General features: G+C 35.1%; 2 protein-coding genes across 4 annotated transcripts; both read right to left on the reverse strand.

Annotated features, from left to right (window-relative positions):
• Positions 1–797: 797 nt before the first annotated feature.
• On the reverse strand, positions 798–5529 carry LOC132614884 (inositol monophosphatase 3). The gene is made up of 12 exons (XM_060329439.1): positions 5431–5529; positions 5270–5325; positions 5002–5052; positions 4230–4310; positions 4031–4134; positions 3849–3933; positions 3497–3551; positions 3231–3274; positions 2331–2399; positions 2139–2239; positions 2006–2062; positions 798–1285 (listed from the first exon to the last, which is right to left on the reverse strand). Exons 1-12 carry the CDS (start codon positions 5441–5443, stop codon positions 1195–1197), a joined length of 807 nt encoding a protein of 268 aa, XP_060185422.1. The 5' UTR covers positions 5444–5529; the 3' UTR covers positions 798–1194.
• A 2383-nt stretch (positions 5530–7912) lies between these two features.
• On the reverse strand, positions 7913–12736 carry LOC132614644 (octanoyltransferase LIP2, mitochondrial-like). Of its 3 annotated transcripts, XR_009572393.1 has the most exons (4): positions 12282–12566; positions 9891–10835; positions 9520–9587; positions 7913–8370 (listed from the first exon to the last, which is right to left on the reverse strand). XR_009572393.1 is itself a non-coding variant. In XM_060329152.1 (2 exons), the coding sequence occupies exon 2, from the start codon at positions 10829–10831 to the stop codon at positions 10154–10156; it is 678 nt and encodes a 225-aa protein (XP_060185135.1). In that variant the 5' UTR covers positions 10832–10835; positions 12671–12736; the 3' UTR covers positions 10034–10153. The 3 variants fall into 3 exon arrangements, 1 of the variants encoding a protein (XP_060185135.1); XR_009572392.1 differs by lacking the exon at positions 9520–9587; XM_060329152.1 differs by lacking the exons at positions 7913–8370; positions 9520–9587; positions 12282–12566 and adding an exon at positions 12671–12736 and having other exon boundaries at positions 10034–10835.
• Positions 12737–14935: the final 2199 nt, after the last annotated feature.

Genomic DNA, 14935 nt, shown 5'->3' on the forward strand with positions numbered 1-14935 from the left:
GGAATAGAGAGGAGTATCTTCCATATCTCTCGTCCCTCTTCTCAAATCTTGTTCGATGTATTTCGAGAGAGTGAGAGAAATAAGCTAATAAAATGGATGAGGATCTCAAGCGAGTTTCGTTTGTTTTCTTGCTGTGGGATGAGGCTAAAGAATAAGGAATGTGTCGACTCCATGCACGGGTATAGTAATAGTGCCGAGTCTCAATTTGAAACTCCGTTTTGAGAGAGTCCCGAATTAAGACTCCATTTGCTCCAAAGTGGACATATAAAGGAAGGAGAAATAAAGAATTAGCTGGGTAAAAAAAATGTTAACATTATAACAGACTGAAATACACATAGCAGTGGCGAAATCACACCCCAAATTTAACAATTACGGGCATTACCAATCATCATATTCTATCAGTATAAAGATATTCCAGAGAGAAAAAACTGCAATAATGCCTAGACAATTACAAGGTTCTGACTGGCTTTTATTAACAGTCTTCTTCTTCTAAATATGTCAGCAAGTGTTAATTAATTATCAATTTCATCTCAGATTCTCAAATGGCACGTTAACTCATCAATGGTTCAAGATTACCTCCAGGCTCATCCAGCTTTTAGTGACAGATCACTAGTAAAATGGGCAAAAGCACTTTCAATATCAACGTAGCCAGTAATCGAGTCTGGTGACCTGAATTTGCATTGATCATAACTTGGAAATTTACATTCTAAAGCATAAACATTTCAAAATTTGCAGGGCCTACTATGCAAAAGCATATGCTCAATCTAAATCATGAAAGCTAAAGTAAGAGTGGGGCAAAAGACAAAGGAGAAGTTATATTATTGATGCCCCTTTCTATCAAACAAACTGATGTCTTGGGCAGAAATAGGCCTTACAGGAAGCTTCTTATAATATAGAACCAAATCTGTCCTATTGTCTATATTATTGAAGTACCTTTCCATCAAACAAACTGATGTCTTTGACAGAAAATGGCCTTCCAGGAAGCTTCTTACACTAAAGAATCAAATCTATACCATTATCTGGTCTTTGAATATTGAAAAAGGCTAGCACAATCGACTTGCTAATTAAAAATCGTTTCTTGGCTAAATAATGCTTGAATCCTGAAGATGGAGTCAGGACTTGAGTAGTTTTACACCGTTTAATAATGAAATAAAACAGGTTTCAGAGACAGCTTCTTTCCATTTTCCATGATTCTCATTCGTTCAAGGCCTTGATAAATACGTCCTTGAGATGAGCATTTGTAGCAGCTACCCGTCGAGCTGTGAGGTCAAATTCTGAACCAGATCTGATGAAGAAAAACTATGACACAATCAGAAACATCAAACTGTCGGCTATTTCTATATTAATGAATCCATTAATTGATGGGGTCGGCTATATGAATACACTACTAGCCTGTTTGACCAAACTTCTAAAATCAACTTATTTTGAAAAATGATGTTAAAAAAGGTATTTTTGGTTAGAAATAGTTTGTGTTTGGCTAATCAATTTGAAAAGCACTCTTGAGCAACAATTACTATTTGTCTACGCGTTTAACTAGGTGTATTTTCTCAAAAGTACTTTTGGGGAGAAGCTATTTTTCAGCTTCTCAAAAAGCTGCTGCCTCTATTTAAAAGTATTTTTTCTTATTGGACAAGGTTGGCCAAAAACCTCAATTTTGAAGGGGAAAAAAGCACTTTTGGTCTTGGAGAAGCTTGGCCAAACAGGCTAATACATCTATTCCCCTCCATTTAAGTGTATATCTAAATGTGATTGAATAACTGGATCAATATTTCTTTCAGGATAAAAAACTTCACTTCTTTCTCAATGTTGAATCGAGCTTGAACAATTTCCAAAATCGCAGGACATGGTAACTTATCAAGAACACATTCATTCAACTTTAAAACCTTCATTTCCATCAAGATGAAAAGATATGCCTTTTTTCCCCACTCTAAATGGACACGGAAGCTTCACCTCATACTATTTCATTATACAGAAAATTTCATGAGGAATAAAGAGTGTTACTCACGGATCAAACACGAGCCCTCCAGCTTCTTTCACTATCACAGCACCACCTGCTACATCCCTGTATGTCGCGAAGCAAATCGTCACCAATATATCACATGTTACACGATAGAAAATAAATAAATTACAAGCCTTACCAAGGGCCTCCAAATTCAAGTTCATAGAAGAGATCAAGCCTTCCACATGCCACACCACAGAGATTTAATGCACAAGAACCACACATCCGAAGGGACCTGACCTGTAACACAAAGATAAAACCAACTTTTTTTTTATTGTCTGAACATATTTTTTTACTGTAAACTTGGATGTCTGGGCAAGTGTTGTGTAACCTTGAAAAGCAAGCTATTGATTCTCCCTGTAGTAGCATCTAACGTTAACTTATCACGCTTCGTTCCAGCCTGCTCCAGTACAATAAAATGTCAGTAACTTTTCCTAGTATACCAAATAGGTAAGTGGAAAAAGTGAACCAGCACACATAAATCCACCTAAGTCTATAATAGATTTTCCAAACAAAATTACAGGGGAAAAGAAATCTTGTATACGTCATCATAACATAACCATAGTGCTATACCTTATTTCATCAAAACAAAATAACCATATGCATGAAAAGAAAATTATATGCTCCTCCGTCCCAATTTATGTTACACTCTTTCATTTTTAGTCTGTCCCAAAAAGAATGGCATCTTTCCATATTTAGTAATTATTTAACTTCAAACTTCCGTTTTACACTTAATGAAATGATTTAAAGCTACATTTAAATTTCTATGGCTTATTTTAGATCACACGTTTCAAAAGTCTTAAATGTTTGTCTTAAACTCCGTTCTAGTCAAACGCCTTCACATAAATTGGAATAGAGGAGTATTGGCTAAGAATAAGCGAGTTTCCAGAACTGGACAAGCAACAAAGCCAGGTTTCCAGATACACTTAATTGACCGGTTTATCCCGTTCGCATTTTTGTTGAACTCAGGATAGGCGATCTTACTTGAAGTAAAATGGATGAAGGTATTCTAAAAGAACAATCACACAACAATCAGAAACAGGATGCATACTTCACCAATTATATGCTACTCCCGAGTTTACACAAAACCAAGATGGAAGTTCAATTACAGCAAAACAGATAAACAGATGTTGTTCTTTATGTGTTACTCATTAACAGATCTCAGCGGGGTTGCTATTGTAATCAATAATAGGAGATGCTATTATAAAGCAGAAAAAGGAAGGTCAAGTACCTCTGTAGCAAGAAGAGCCTTCACAAGTTCAGGCTGTGAAGATACTGCGAGTATTAAAAAAATGTAGAAAACTTGTCAGAGATCAATAGGTTGTAAGAGTTAGCTCAATTGGCAAAGATTGATAGACTTGTGTTTAGGTCACAAGTTCGAGCCTGCGCCAAGCAAACTAAGTAGAGTATTTAAGTGGGAAAGGGTAGAGGGCGGACCCATTATCCCCAAGTTCCGAAGGGGGTTCTAAAAACTACATAACCAATATGTAACTATACCTTTGATTGGTTTCCCATTGAGAAAAGCACCTTTCCCGTCGATTGCAGTGAAAAGCTGCATGTCGAACGAAATAATCTTCTTACTGACTTGAACCATCAATTCACCCACAAATGATACAAATAAAATGAATAACAGCACCCAATGTTGACCACAAGTCACGACAGCCACAACAAGTTGATCACTAATTCACTATTATGAATTGAGAACTTATTCATGTGTAGGGGCAAACGTGAAACTTAGAAAGCCTTTTAGTTTATAGAGAATCTCGTATTTGTTCTAAAAAAATAGGGGACTCATGCAGCCGAACTAAACTAATTTGGAATTGAGGCATAATTGATTTAGATATCTTACCTCATCGATAATTGGGTTGTAAACAACACCAACTGTTGGTTTTTTCTCAATTGTGAGACCGATAGATACACAGACAAAAGGAAACCTGAAGTTTAATCAAGTTTCACAACAATTAGCTTGTAAGCAGCTGCATGAATCATATAAAACATTTATATCAAAATATGGAGAAAATTTAAGATTACCCATGCACAAAGTTAGTCGTTCCGTCGAGTGGATCAACTATCCAAGTTGGTTCATCAGTTAGCTCAAAATTTCCACAAGCAGCAGTCGTTTCTTCACCAATGAACTAAGTGAAAGGGATAAATAAAATGTTTCCGCTAATACAACTAACAAAGTGATGGAACTAAGAATACAAAAGTTGAAAGTTAGTTGAAAGCTAACCTTATGGCTTGGGAAATGCTGCTTGAGATGATTAAAAATGAGATCTTCACATGCCTTATCGGTTTCTGTGACTAAATCTACCTACATTGGATGAATAACATAGATATTAGTGTACAAAAGACGCATAAAATCAAACAAGAGACCAAAAAAGACACATAAATTAAAACAAGGGACAAAAACAAAATCAAGATAGCTGCTTAATGCGAACTAAGCCTGGTTAAGTGGGTAGAGGGGCGGGCCCACCATCCCCGATTTTCGGAGGCTGTGGTTGGTCCTAAGGGCCAATCGAAAAAAAAAAAATATCAACCAAAATTCACATCTTCTGGCTAAAAACAAAAAGATGATTTACTTTATGCAATAAAAGTTCATTCTTAACTACTAGTAATTCCTACTGAGTTACTACTCAGTATAAAAATTTAGCCTTCATATAAGCAGGAACTGACTAGCAAATTAAACAATACTAGCTTTTCAAAAAGATCACAGATTGACAGAAAACATTTATTTACAAGGGAAAATCAAAACATATGTTGCTTGGGCTCCACAAAAATGTTTGCTAGTGCGTGTCGATCCTCCACAAGCAGTGTATTTTTGGAGGATGCGACACAGGTTCTACTACATTTTGGGAGTCTCGGAATCTCTAAAAATGATGTTACACCCGTGTCGGATCCTCCAAAAAGACACTATTTTTTTTTAGGACCCATACTCAGTCTGTCAGCATTTTTGAAGAGTCCGAGCAACATGGGCCTAAGTCAAAAGCTAAACAGGCACTAACCAGTCCTTTGTGTTCCACATTCTTAGTCTTGTAGAATCCCTGATGAATTACCTGCAAAACCCAGAATTGCAAAAACAAAGAAATCAAGACAAAATCAAATCTAAAACTTGTTTTTTATTTTTTATTTTTTTATTCTTCAAGCTAAAAATTGGATCTTTACAATATAAGTAGCTAAAAATTGAATCTTTAAAATGTAAGTAGCTAAAATTATTCAAAGAAAAGACCCCCCCCAAAAAAAAAAGAATCAATTGTGTCAAATTAGATTTACCTCTCCAGCTTTCTTGGCTGCTTCAACTGCAACATCAAGAAACTCTTCAAGTGAACCTGAAATTCAAACAATGACATTTAATAAATAATTCTTATATACATTAATAATACGATAAACAATGATATGAAAAAAAATTATAAGTAGAGATTTAAAGGCTCGACCATTTTGGGCCATCTTATGATATTTTAATTGAGTGATTGCAAGAGAAAGGGAAAATATGTGGAATATATATACATACAGAGAGAGATTTCACATAGCACATGAAATAATATTATACTAGTATACAACAATCATGCATTATAAAATTGTTGGACCAGAAATACCCCTAGCTTTACTCGGATTTACATTTATTAGTCCGCAAAAAAATAACTAATAAATGAATTAATCACTTCTTAATATCAAATTAGTTGAAAATCAACTATATTTTACATACTATCATTCCACTCTATTCAAATCCATTTTATCTATAATAGTCTGTTACAAGAAATATTCGTCCATTATAGTTTGTTTCATTATATATCGACATATTGTATGTAATAATTTGGAGTATTCATAAGTTCGTACATATATATACATACATACATACATATATATATATATATATATTATTGAAACTATATGAATTGATTTTTTATTTTTTTTTTACAAATCATTGACTAGCGTCCTAGATTACAAGAAAAATTAAATTGTTTTATTTTTGTACTCTAACTTTATTATTCATTTGGCCCGACTTAACAATTAAATAAAGAATTTGAAAAAATGCAAGTGAAGGATAGTTTGGTAAAAGAAATTAACAAAGGTTCATGGGAATATGCCTATGCCCATGAGTATATGCCATGTTCGTTAATTCCTAGTGTCAATATTCTTCCAATTTTATCCCCATTTCCTTTAAGCAAATTAAACAATTTGGACCCCTTTAAGGAAGGCAAGCGATGAAACGTAAAAGCAAAGAGTAATAGTAAATTTCTATGTATAGACGCCGTAAAAAATTGTTTGTATAAGTATTTTATGTAAAATATAATTATCTCTCTTTGGAAAAAAGTATTTAGGATGATATTAGTTTTATCTGAGTGCACACATCGCGTGTACGCTATGATTAAGTCCCTTTCCTTTTTATTTTTATCGGTGTCGCAGAAGAGAAGAAAAAAAAAAAAGTGAGTGTCTTTTCTTCTTTTACTAGCAACCTATGCCCGTGCGATGCACGGGGCCCAACCATTTGATTTATAAATGTATTAAAATATGCAATATTTATTATCAAAAGAAGGATCAAGGAGCGGTAATTTTTTCCGTCATTACAGGTCGTATTAGCATCAAGTTCAAAATGTATTAGTACCTTAAAAAAGATACAATTCAGTATTGGTATGTTCGTAAATGTCTCAACAACTGATAGCACATTTATTCCAAAAAAAATCACTACATGAGAAAGTATCATTAATGGTTGAGCAATAACCAAGAGAAACGCGCCTACCATCACTGAGCTTTGGACGAAACTTGTAACTTTACACAACTTTTAGTTGAGAGTTACATTACTAAAACTGCCAAGAATATTGACGATAGATCCCAAAAAGTTTCTATTGATCTTACAATTGTGAGCAGTTATGTCGTTTTCACCTTTTGATGCCACTTTTGACGTGGATGTTGGTTGCTTCTACCTTTCCATGTCGTTTTCTTTTTGACGTGGATGTTGGTTGCTTCTTCTCTGGTACATTAGTACTGTTTAACAAAAGTAAAACAAAACATGATAAAGCAGCAAAGTTATGGCCTAAACCCATAGAAAGGAATTGACTCAGATGGAACAGTTAAATACTACTTAGTTTTTCCAAAATTGCTTTCTCCATTAGTATCTGGTCCCTCACATAAGCATTCTCAGTCATTCACCTGCAGATACATACATACCAGAAAAGAGATTATGACAAATTTCAACTGAACAGATAAACACATTTTCAGAATACATCACATTAAACCCCTGGAGGCTAAATCTCTTTTAAGGATAGGATAGTTTTCTCTAACAGGAAACAGTCCAATATGTTAGTTAAACTGGGAGGTAGAGGCTTTCGGCCCTTAGCTCAAACCTTTTATGTGTACTTTTCTTCTATTCAAGGGGATACCTTCAATCGTTTTAATGACTTCATTAGGTGTATAACGCTAATTATTTCAGCTTTTGCTTTGACAGAATCCTTAGAATCCTTTTTAATAGTTTCTGCTTTTGTTGGAACACCAACTCTCCCCGCTGCAACTCCCATTTACTTTTGGTTCGAAAAAAGAAGTCCATGTGAGTTGTATAAAAAAGGATATATACTTGCAGGGAATCTACAAATCAGGAACAATTTCCACTATTTTCTTACTGAGCTGGTAAATCAAACTTCAAATTTTCCTTTATTGCCACCACAGGTGGAAAAGTAATCATCCTTGCATACAAAGGTAAAGTGTTACTTTGGTAAGGCAGATTTTTGATGTATTTTTTACATTTATTTTATTTAGTATGCTGATGATATTATATGAGCTTAAATGAAGAAATGAGGATTCACATATTTGATCCCAACTTGTTTGGGACTGAGGCGTAGTTGTTGTCGGTAAGGCAGGTTTTTTTTTTTTTTTTTTTGAAACAGGTAAATATAGATAAAAGAGTGAAAATTTAAGAGATACAAAGAAAGAAGTATAGTTGCCTGATAAGTATAAGTAGTGCCCTTCGGATTATAAGGTGAAATAGAAGCAATTTGGATCTCAGCTTTCTAATAACGGTAATAACAGAAATTACATACCAAAGCAAAGCAGGAAAATCAGTAGCCAAAGGGAAAAGAAGGAATGATTTGTACAATATTTACATATTTGTGTAGGAATACGGTAGTAAAACCAAAAGCACATAATATCAAGCATTTTGAACGTATTGGCGATCACAAAAATTAAAAGATAAGTATGCAGCTGAACTTTGCCCTAGCACAATGAAAGATCAGACAATATACAAAAATTATACAACAACATAGAAATTAAGATCAACTGGCATACTTTAAGGGGTGGGAATACTCATAGAAGTTAGAACTGGATTTCTTTCATAGCAATATTCAGCAACAATAAGAATCCCATCCTGAAAAGTGAAAACCCTGCAAAGGGAAAATGACAAATCTGTTGCAATTGGTTCTCTGGAAACAAAAAGAAGTAGAGTATAGTTCTAACCTTAGTTAATTCATTTCAAGACTTCAAGATTATACGTTGTGTATTCATTAAAAAAGATTGACTGATACATACTGAAATGGTTTCTCTTATGCATCATGATTTAAGTATTGCCTCCATCCTTTTTCATGTTTTACACTTTCATTTTCCGGATATTGGAAGATTTGGCACACTTATGTGGGAAATATTAGTTTGTATAGACAACATTCTTCAAGCATTCCATCTCTATCAGTGATCAAACAGATTTTGTAGAGGAACTGAGAAAGCTAAAAAAAAGTATTGTTCCATGACCACTAATGCATGCACATTACAGGTGTTATTAGTTCCCCTACTATGTCTGGGAAACGAACTATTACTTACCGGCTAACATAGAGAGAAAGAACACAACATCAGTGAAAATTAAATAAAAGTGCTCATTAGATTTACTTATCGGGAAAAGTCAGATTTTGATTCAGATACAACTACTGATATGCAATCCTAAAAATTGAAGAAAGAATGAAATCAACTTATTGTAGCTCCGAAATACAACACCAAAGGGAAACTCGAACCAAAGCACGATAATTTGTTACTGGTTTTGACGTATATGATCAAGGATCATAAATATGTAAAGTGCAGAACTACTGAAGTGATTTATACGATACTGATGTCGTGCAAAAGTAGATAAGAAAAATGCAAAGAGATACCTTCTACATATATTTATGCATCAAAATATTTTGTTTTAAGTAATCTCAAAGATGAGGAATTGCAGGTAAACTCAAAACCTAACCTTGAACTGAACAGTGCCATCGCTAAATTTATAAACGAAATATCAGATTCGAATTTGAAGGAGAGGATAGATGTGAAATTTACCCTATTTCTGGTTTGTTGCTTTTGTTAATTAGCAATTTGCTAGTATGAATAACAACAATCCAGTTAAGAACATCAGTTCAGCAAACTTTTAGTTTCTCAATTTATATATGCCATTACATCACTTCGCGTGTCAACAAATTGAGCACAGTGTTGCAAAGAAATAGCCCATATGCATCAGCACCACCGAAGAATGAAAACAGCTACCAAGAGAAAGAAGAAAAACAACTTACCGTAACTCACAAATACAGCACCACCGAAGACCAACTCGAACCAAAGCAGAAAAATTTAAGAGGATGATCTGAGGAACACGACAAGTCTGGAATTGGAGACAGAAATACTAAAATACCCATGGCAAACAAACGTAATTCCAAAAATGCCCCTGTTCGTACCCCCAACTCCCCCGTCTATATATTACTAGATTAAGGTAATCTTAATCTTCATTCATAAAAGTAAACATAAATTGATAACTCGAGCACTAAACTCAAGTCCCAAGAAGAAAGGTATAATAGAAATGGAATGAGATTATCGGTATAAGTTGAACCAAAACAAACTTGCAGTTTGTATTATATTACAAGGGTAACTAAATATTCAGAAATCTTACCCGCTCCCTTCCTGTAAATGCTTGGCCTCCTGCTTGTTCCATCAGAAATGACATGGGAAATACTTCATAGAGAACCCTGTTTCGTGCCATTTCATTTTTAACCTTTCAGCAAAGTATGTAGAGAAGTTCCTTCGTGATTCAGAAGATGTAATCATCGCTTATTCATACAGAATGTTAATCTGATCAATAAATGAACAATGTCTACTTATACAAAAATAGGTCACATAATGTATCAGTGAGTGTCAACAATATTGCTTAACAAATCATAAAACTGACTTATCTTTCAAAATGACATTGTTGTACCCAAATATTCTTACAAAACAAGCGATCAACTGCTCTTGTATCACTTCTTCAGCAGGAAGCTCTACATCTGCCTCTTTCCTCAAAGATGTAACATCTTTATCCACAATCCCACAAGGCACAATATGTTTAAAGTAGTTTAAATCAGGATCCATATTGAATGCTAATCCATGAGATGTAATCCCAGATGAAATTCTAACTCCAATTGCGCCAATTTTTCTGTCCTCAACCCAAACCCCAGTTTCGCATTTATTTCCAACCTGTGCTTTCACACCATACATAGATGCCAATTCAATCATGGTTAGCTCAAGCTTCTCGACATATTTTCGAGCCCCCAAACCGATATGGCGCAACGAAACAATGGGATACAAGATCGCTTGGTGAGGACCGTGAAAAGTAATGTCACCTCCTCTTTGTGTATAGTGAAGTTCTGCCCCAATGGCTTTGAGCTCTGAATCAGGAATGAGTAGATTATGAACTGTTTCCCTTTTGCCAACTGTATATGTCAGTGGATGTTGTAAAGATAATAGGGTATCAGTAATTTTAAGAGCTTTTCTATCAGATGCCAGCTTCTCTTGCAGCTTCAGCGCCTCCAGGTAATTGACAGTGCCCATTTTCCAAATTTCAAGACTACGCCTCATTTGCCTGAAAATTACGCAACAATCAATCATTCGTGCAAAGTGAAAAGAAAAAAAAAAAGAACCCGCAACATTAGGAAGTCCATGTTTGTTGTGGAGCAGAAGTATGATTCTAACTTATATGACAATGGTAAAGCATATCACTATAGACGTGCTAAAGCTCAAGACTGTTAGACAACAAAGTGAGTAAATGACAAGCATAAGAAGCACAATATCAGAGCTGCGCTTCTATTTTAGTAGCCGGAGCAGTTTCTCAGGTCACAAATTTATCCCAAATGTTATACTCTACGTTTTCTTAAAGTAAAGACAAAGTGTGTTTCCGGTTTGTAGTTTTCCAATTTTCCCATGCGCGGTTGGCCAAAATTTTTGGAAAACATTTTCTCTAGGAAAACAAGCTCCTTAAAAATGCGGAAAATGACTTCCCTAGTGGAAGTAGGGAAAACAAGTTCCACAAGTGGCATTCCACATTAATTGTGTCCTCCCCACCCTTCAACACACCTCATCTTCACCCCCACCCCGACCTCCCATAGTATTTGTATAGATCATATACAAATGCTTTTAGGATAATATACACATCATCTGATGGAGTTATATTTGACCAATAAGGGGAAAAAAATCAATATATTGTAATTCTGAATGAGAGAGGAGTAATTCAATGCATTTTTCAGATTAGAAAAAGCAAAACACTCAATTCAGTTTCAAGAAAGAAAAGAAAGTTACAAAACATATAGAAAAGAGCATCCTTTTTATAAAATACAACCCTCTAGGCTCAAAAATTAAGGAACTGACAAATCAAGATCTGTTTTTTTTTCTTCATTGACCTTAGAGAACATAGTCTCTCAATATCAACATCCAACAAAGAAGCTTACATTTGTTAGTCCATTTGCTAGTTACCACTTAGATATAAAACCAATAAACCTTGATAGTAATGCCCTTTAAAGCATATGAGTCAATTTGTTATCTTAACTGCTGTTACGTAGGATATTCCCTAATTTTGCAGAATTACATCTAAATATCCATCAAGAATGGATCTTTTTCCCATTTACAGGCCTTCTTACGTAGTACTCTTTCCGTCCCAATTTAAGTGTCTTGCTTTCTTTTTTGGTTTGTTCCCAAAAGGGTGTCACTTTCTATATTCAGTAAGTTAGACAATTCAAACATTCTACATGACAAATTTATAATCACAAGATTTAAATAGCATTTTGGTAGATTCAATGCATCTTTAATTTAAGACTACAAGATTCAAAAGTTAGTCTTTACTTTCTTAAAACTCCGTACCTAGTCAAACTAAGACATTAAATTGGACGGAGGGGGTGATATTTTTGAGGATTTCTTGGCCAATAAGGTAAAATTTTCAATACATTGCCAATTTTGAATGAAGGAGTAATTCAAATCATTCTCAAGAAAGAAAAGAAAGTTACAAAAATAAAGATGAATAAGCTAGAGAGAGTACCTAGTTGTAAGACACTGGAGCTGAATTCTTCAATGATTTTTAATGCAAGTTTCAATTCACTGCAAAAGCCTATTGTTGTATTAATTTTCCGATATGTATTTTACGGAGAAAATAAAAAGGAGAAGTCCAACATAGGCCCTTACTTTTGTGAGTAGGCTTTAGATGACCCCCTATTTATAACTTGGAGCATAAATAGTTCCCTAAGTTTGCAAAACTTTAGTGCATGTGGTTCAACTAACAAAAAGTACCTTTAACACTATTAAAACTAATGTAATCAATATGATCAAACTCATAAGAAGCTAAACCCATTTTTTTTAATATATATATTTGAGGTGTTTGGGCCAAAAAAAAGTGTTTTTGACTTTTGAACACCATGGGAAAGAACCTACTGCCATAAGTAGATAATTCATTTTTCCTTGTCCGTGTATTGTTGTCTGTGAAGATAAAACAAACGGTTAGTCGGATTTTAATGTGAGTATGAGAGATATTGGTGGAAAAAAAACAAAAAAAAAGGTAAAATATACTCCTCTATTTTATTAGCTAATTTTATTCTCCGTTAGCGATTGTGAATAAAAATATCCTTGCCGACCCCTATTTGGATAGAAATCTCAAATTCTCTTCATTACCCGATTTCAAAAAAATTACCCATTCTCCTTTGTTGACCCACCCCGGAGAATAAATGATAAATATCCTTTTGGCACTGGCCGTGTACGGGGTCATATTGATTGTGATATAGATTCTTTGGCATTTGTACACGGAGCACTTCATTGGCTTGGTATGGATGTTTCATATAATTATTTTGTGGTTTCATTTAGTATAGCGAATGAGGTGTATGGAGAGAGACCGTTGCTGGAGCGGATGTGCAATAGACCCAGCAGATCTTTCGGCGACTATGGCGTTTCAGTATCGAGAGGAATGCTTTGTTTTTATTATGAAATGGCAGCCACTTTTAATTTGTGGGTAATGAAAGACTATGGTGTCAAGGAAACTTGGACTCAATTGCTTACAATAGAAGATACTGATCTTTTTAGTTCTGGCAGACCGAAATATTTGTTTGCGGATGGTGAAGTGCAACAAGGCTGCAAATGTTACGAATGTTTTGGTTCTGTATTAAGCACATCTAGAGGACTATGGCCAGAATGTGTTACCTTTAAGCAAGGAATTGCTTATACAGAGAGTTTGATCTCTCCTAAATTACTTACTTAGTATTTGCTTATGTATGATCGTGACACTTTTTTTTCTTTTTACATTTCTCGAAGACCGTGTAACCTTTTATTTATTATGATAAATTTATCTATTGCTGCTAAATTTTGGTTCCGAATGTATTTATCCAAGCTGTGAGCTTACTTTCTTCATCTTCCCTGAGAAGTGACGGGAGCCATTCTTTGCTAAGAAGTGATCGAAACTCTCTTTTTTACCTATTGTTGCTTGTCCAACGGTACATAGTAATTGACCAACTAATGAACTGCTTAATCTTCAGCTGTTTAATAATCTGATTTAACAGGTTAGAGCCTTTTATAATTATCCAAGTTTGTTTCCTGACACTGCTCTCTGCTCCACTCATCGAAATTCCCTGGAACCTTAGAGCACATCTGTCCCAGTGAGAGAGACCAAACACAGCCAACAAATCATTACCAAGCATCAATTGTTTAATCATAGTATATTTTCTATGCTTTGCTTATGCTAGATGTTTGTTGGATTAAATATCTATTTATAATGTAGCATCTCGTACGCACAATTGTAACACTGTAAATCCGAGCTAGGTGTGAATATGTTAAATGAGTGTTAATGTGACATTAGACATGTGAAGTACTATCGGGATGAGTTTGGACGGAAATATTTTCGATAGGTCTGTCTTCCAGCCTGATTTAACAAAAATCCATTGGGAATTTGAGAAAACTTAACACATGAAAGTTGTAGCCCTTTGAAATACCTTTCCATCCATATACTGTGGAGGTCAAATAGAGTTATGTGTTAGGAGTTATGCCCGTTTTATTGAACGTGGTCGTCAAAGTCGAAAAAGACGTAAAATTTTGGCTAAGTATGAAATGAGCAGGGTAGCTCGCTGAGCTTGTTCCAAGGCAAGACTAGAGCTCGCCATAGCACGCGCTCAGCGCGTTAGGGGGTCCAAAAATGAAAATTTTCAAACAAAGTTGTTAAGTATAGATAGGACGGGTGACCTCGCTGAGCGAAGTTCAAAGGGAGGTATGACTCGCTATAGAGCTCGCTGAGCGAGTCCCATAGCGTGTCCACCTCGCGCTTTGGCACTCGCTTGGCTAGCCAAGTGGTCCAAAGTGCTCGCGCTATAAATTCAACACTTAACTCGAAATTTCATTCAGACATTCCAACTTCGTGAAAAACCCTTTAAGGACGATTTTTCTCTCCTCTCAACCTCCCACATCAAGGTAAGAATATCTTTACGATTCTTAATCAATCCTAGCACTAAATACATGATTCTTAAAGGAAAACATAGGGATAACAAGTGATCCTTCTCCAACGATTCAAAGCTAGGGTTTGAGTGTTCTTCGTCAGAGAAGCAAGATAATTCATTGGATTGGAGAGTTTATAGATATGTGAGGCTAACTCTCTACGTGTGGGAACCTTATTAATCATCCCCACGCCTTGTTAGTCAAGATTACTACGAATTTCCTACG

The sequence above is a fragment of the Lycium barbarum genome, chromosome 10 (genome assembly GCF_019175385.1).
Source record: "Lycium barbarum isolate Lr01 chromosome 10, ASM1917538v2, whole genome shotgun sequence".
NCBI lineage: Eukaryota > Viridiplantae > Streptophyta > Magnoliopsida > Solanales > Solanaceae > Lycium > Lycium barbarum.

Coding starts and splice junctions, on each gene's coding strand:
- LOC132614884 (XM_060329439.1), bottom strand. Junction 3,934..4,030: donor ACGACTAACTTTGTGCATGG/GTAATCTTAAAT, acceptor ATTAAACTTCAG/GTTTCCTTTTGTCTGTGTAT. Junction 2,400..3,230: donor AGGCTCTTCTTGCTACAGAG/GTACTTGACCTT, acceptor GTACTGGAGCAG/GCTGGAACGAAGCGTGATAA.
- LOC132614644 (XM_060329152.1), bottom strand. CDS start 10,831: ATGAGGCGTAGTCTTGAAATTTGGAAAATGGGCACTGTCAATTACCTG.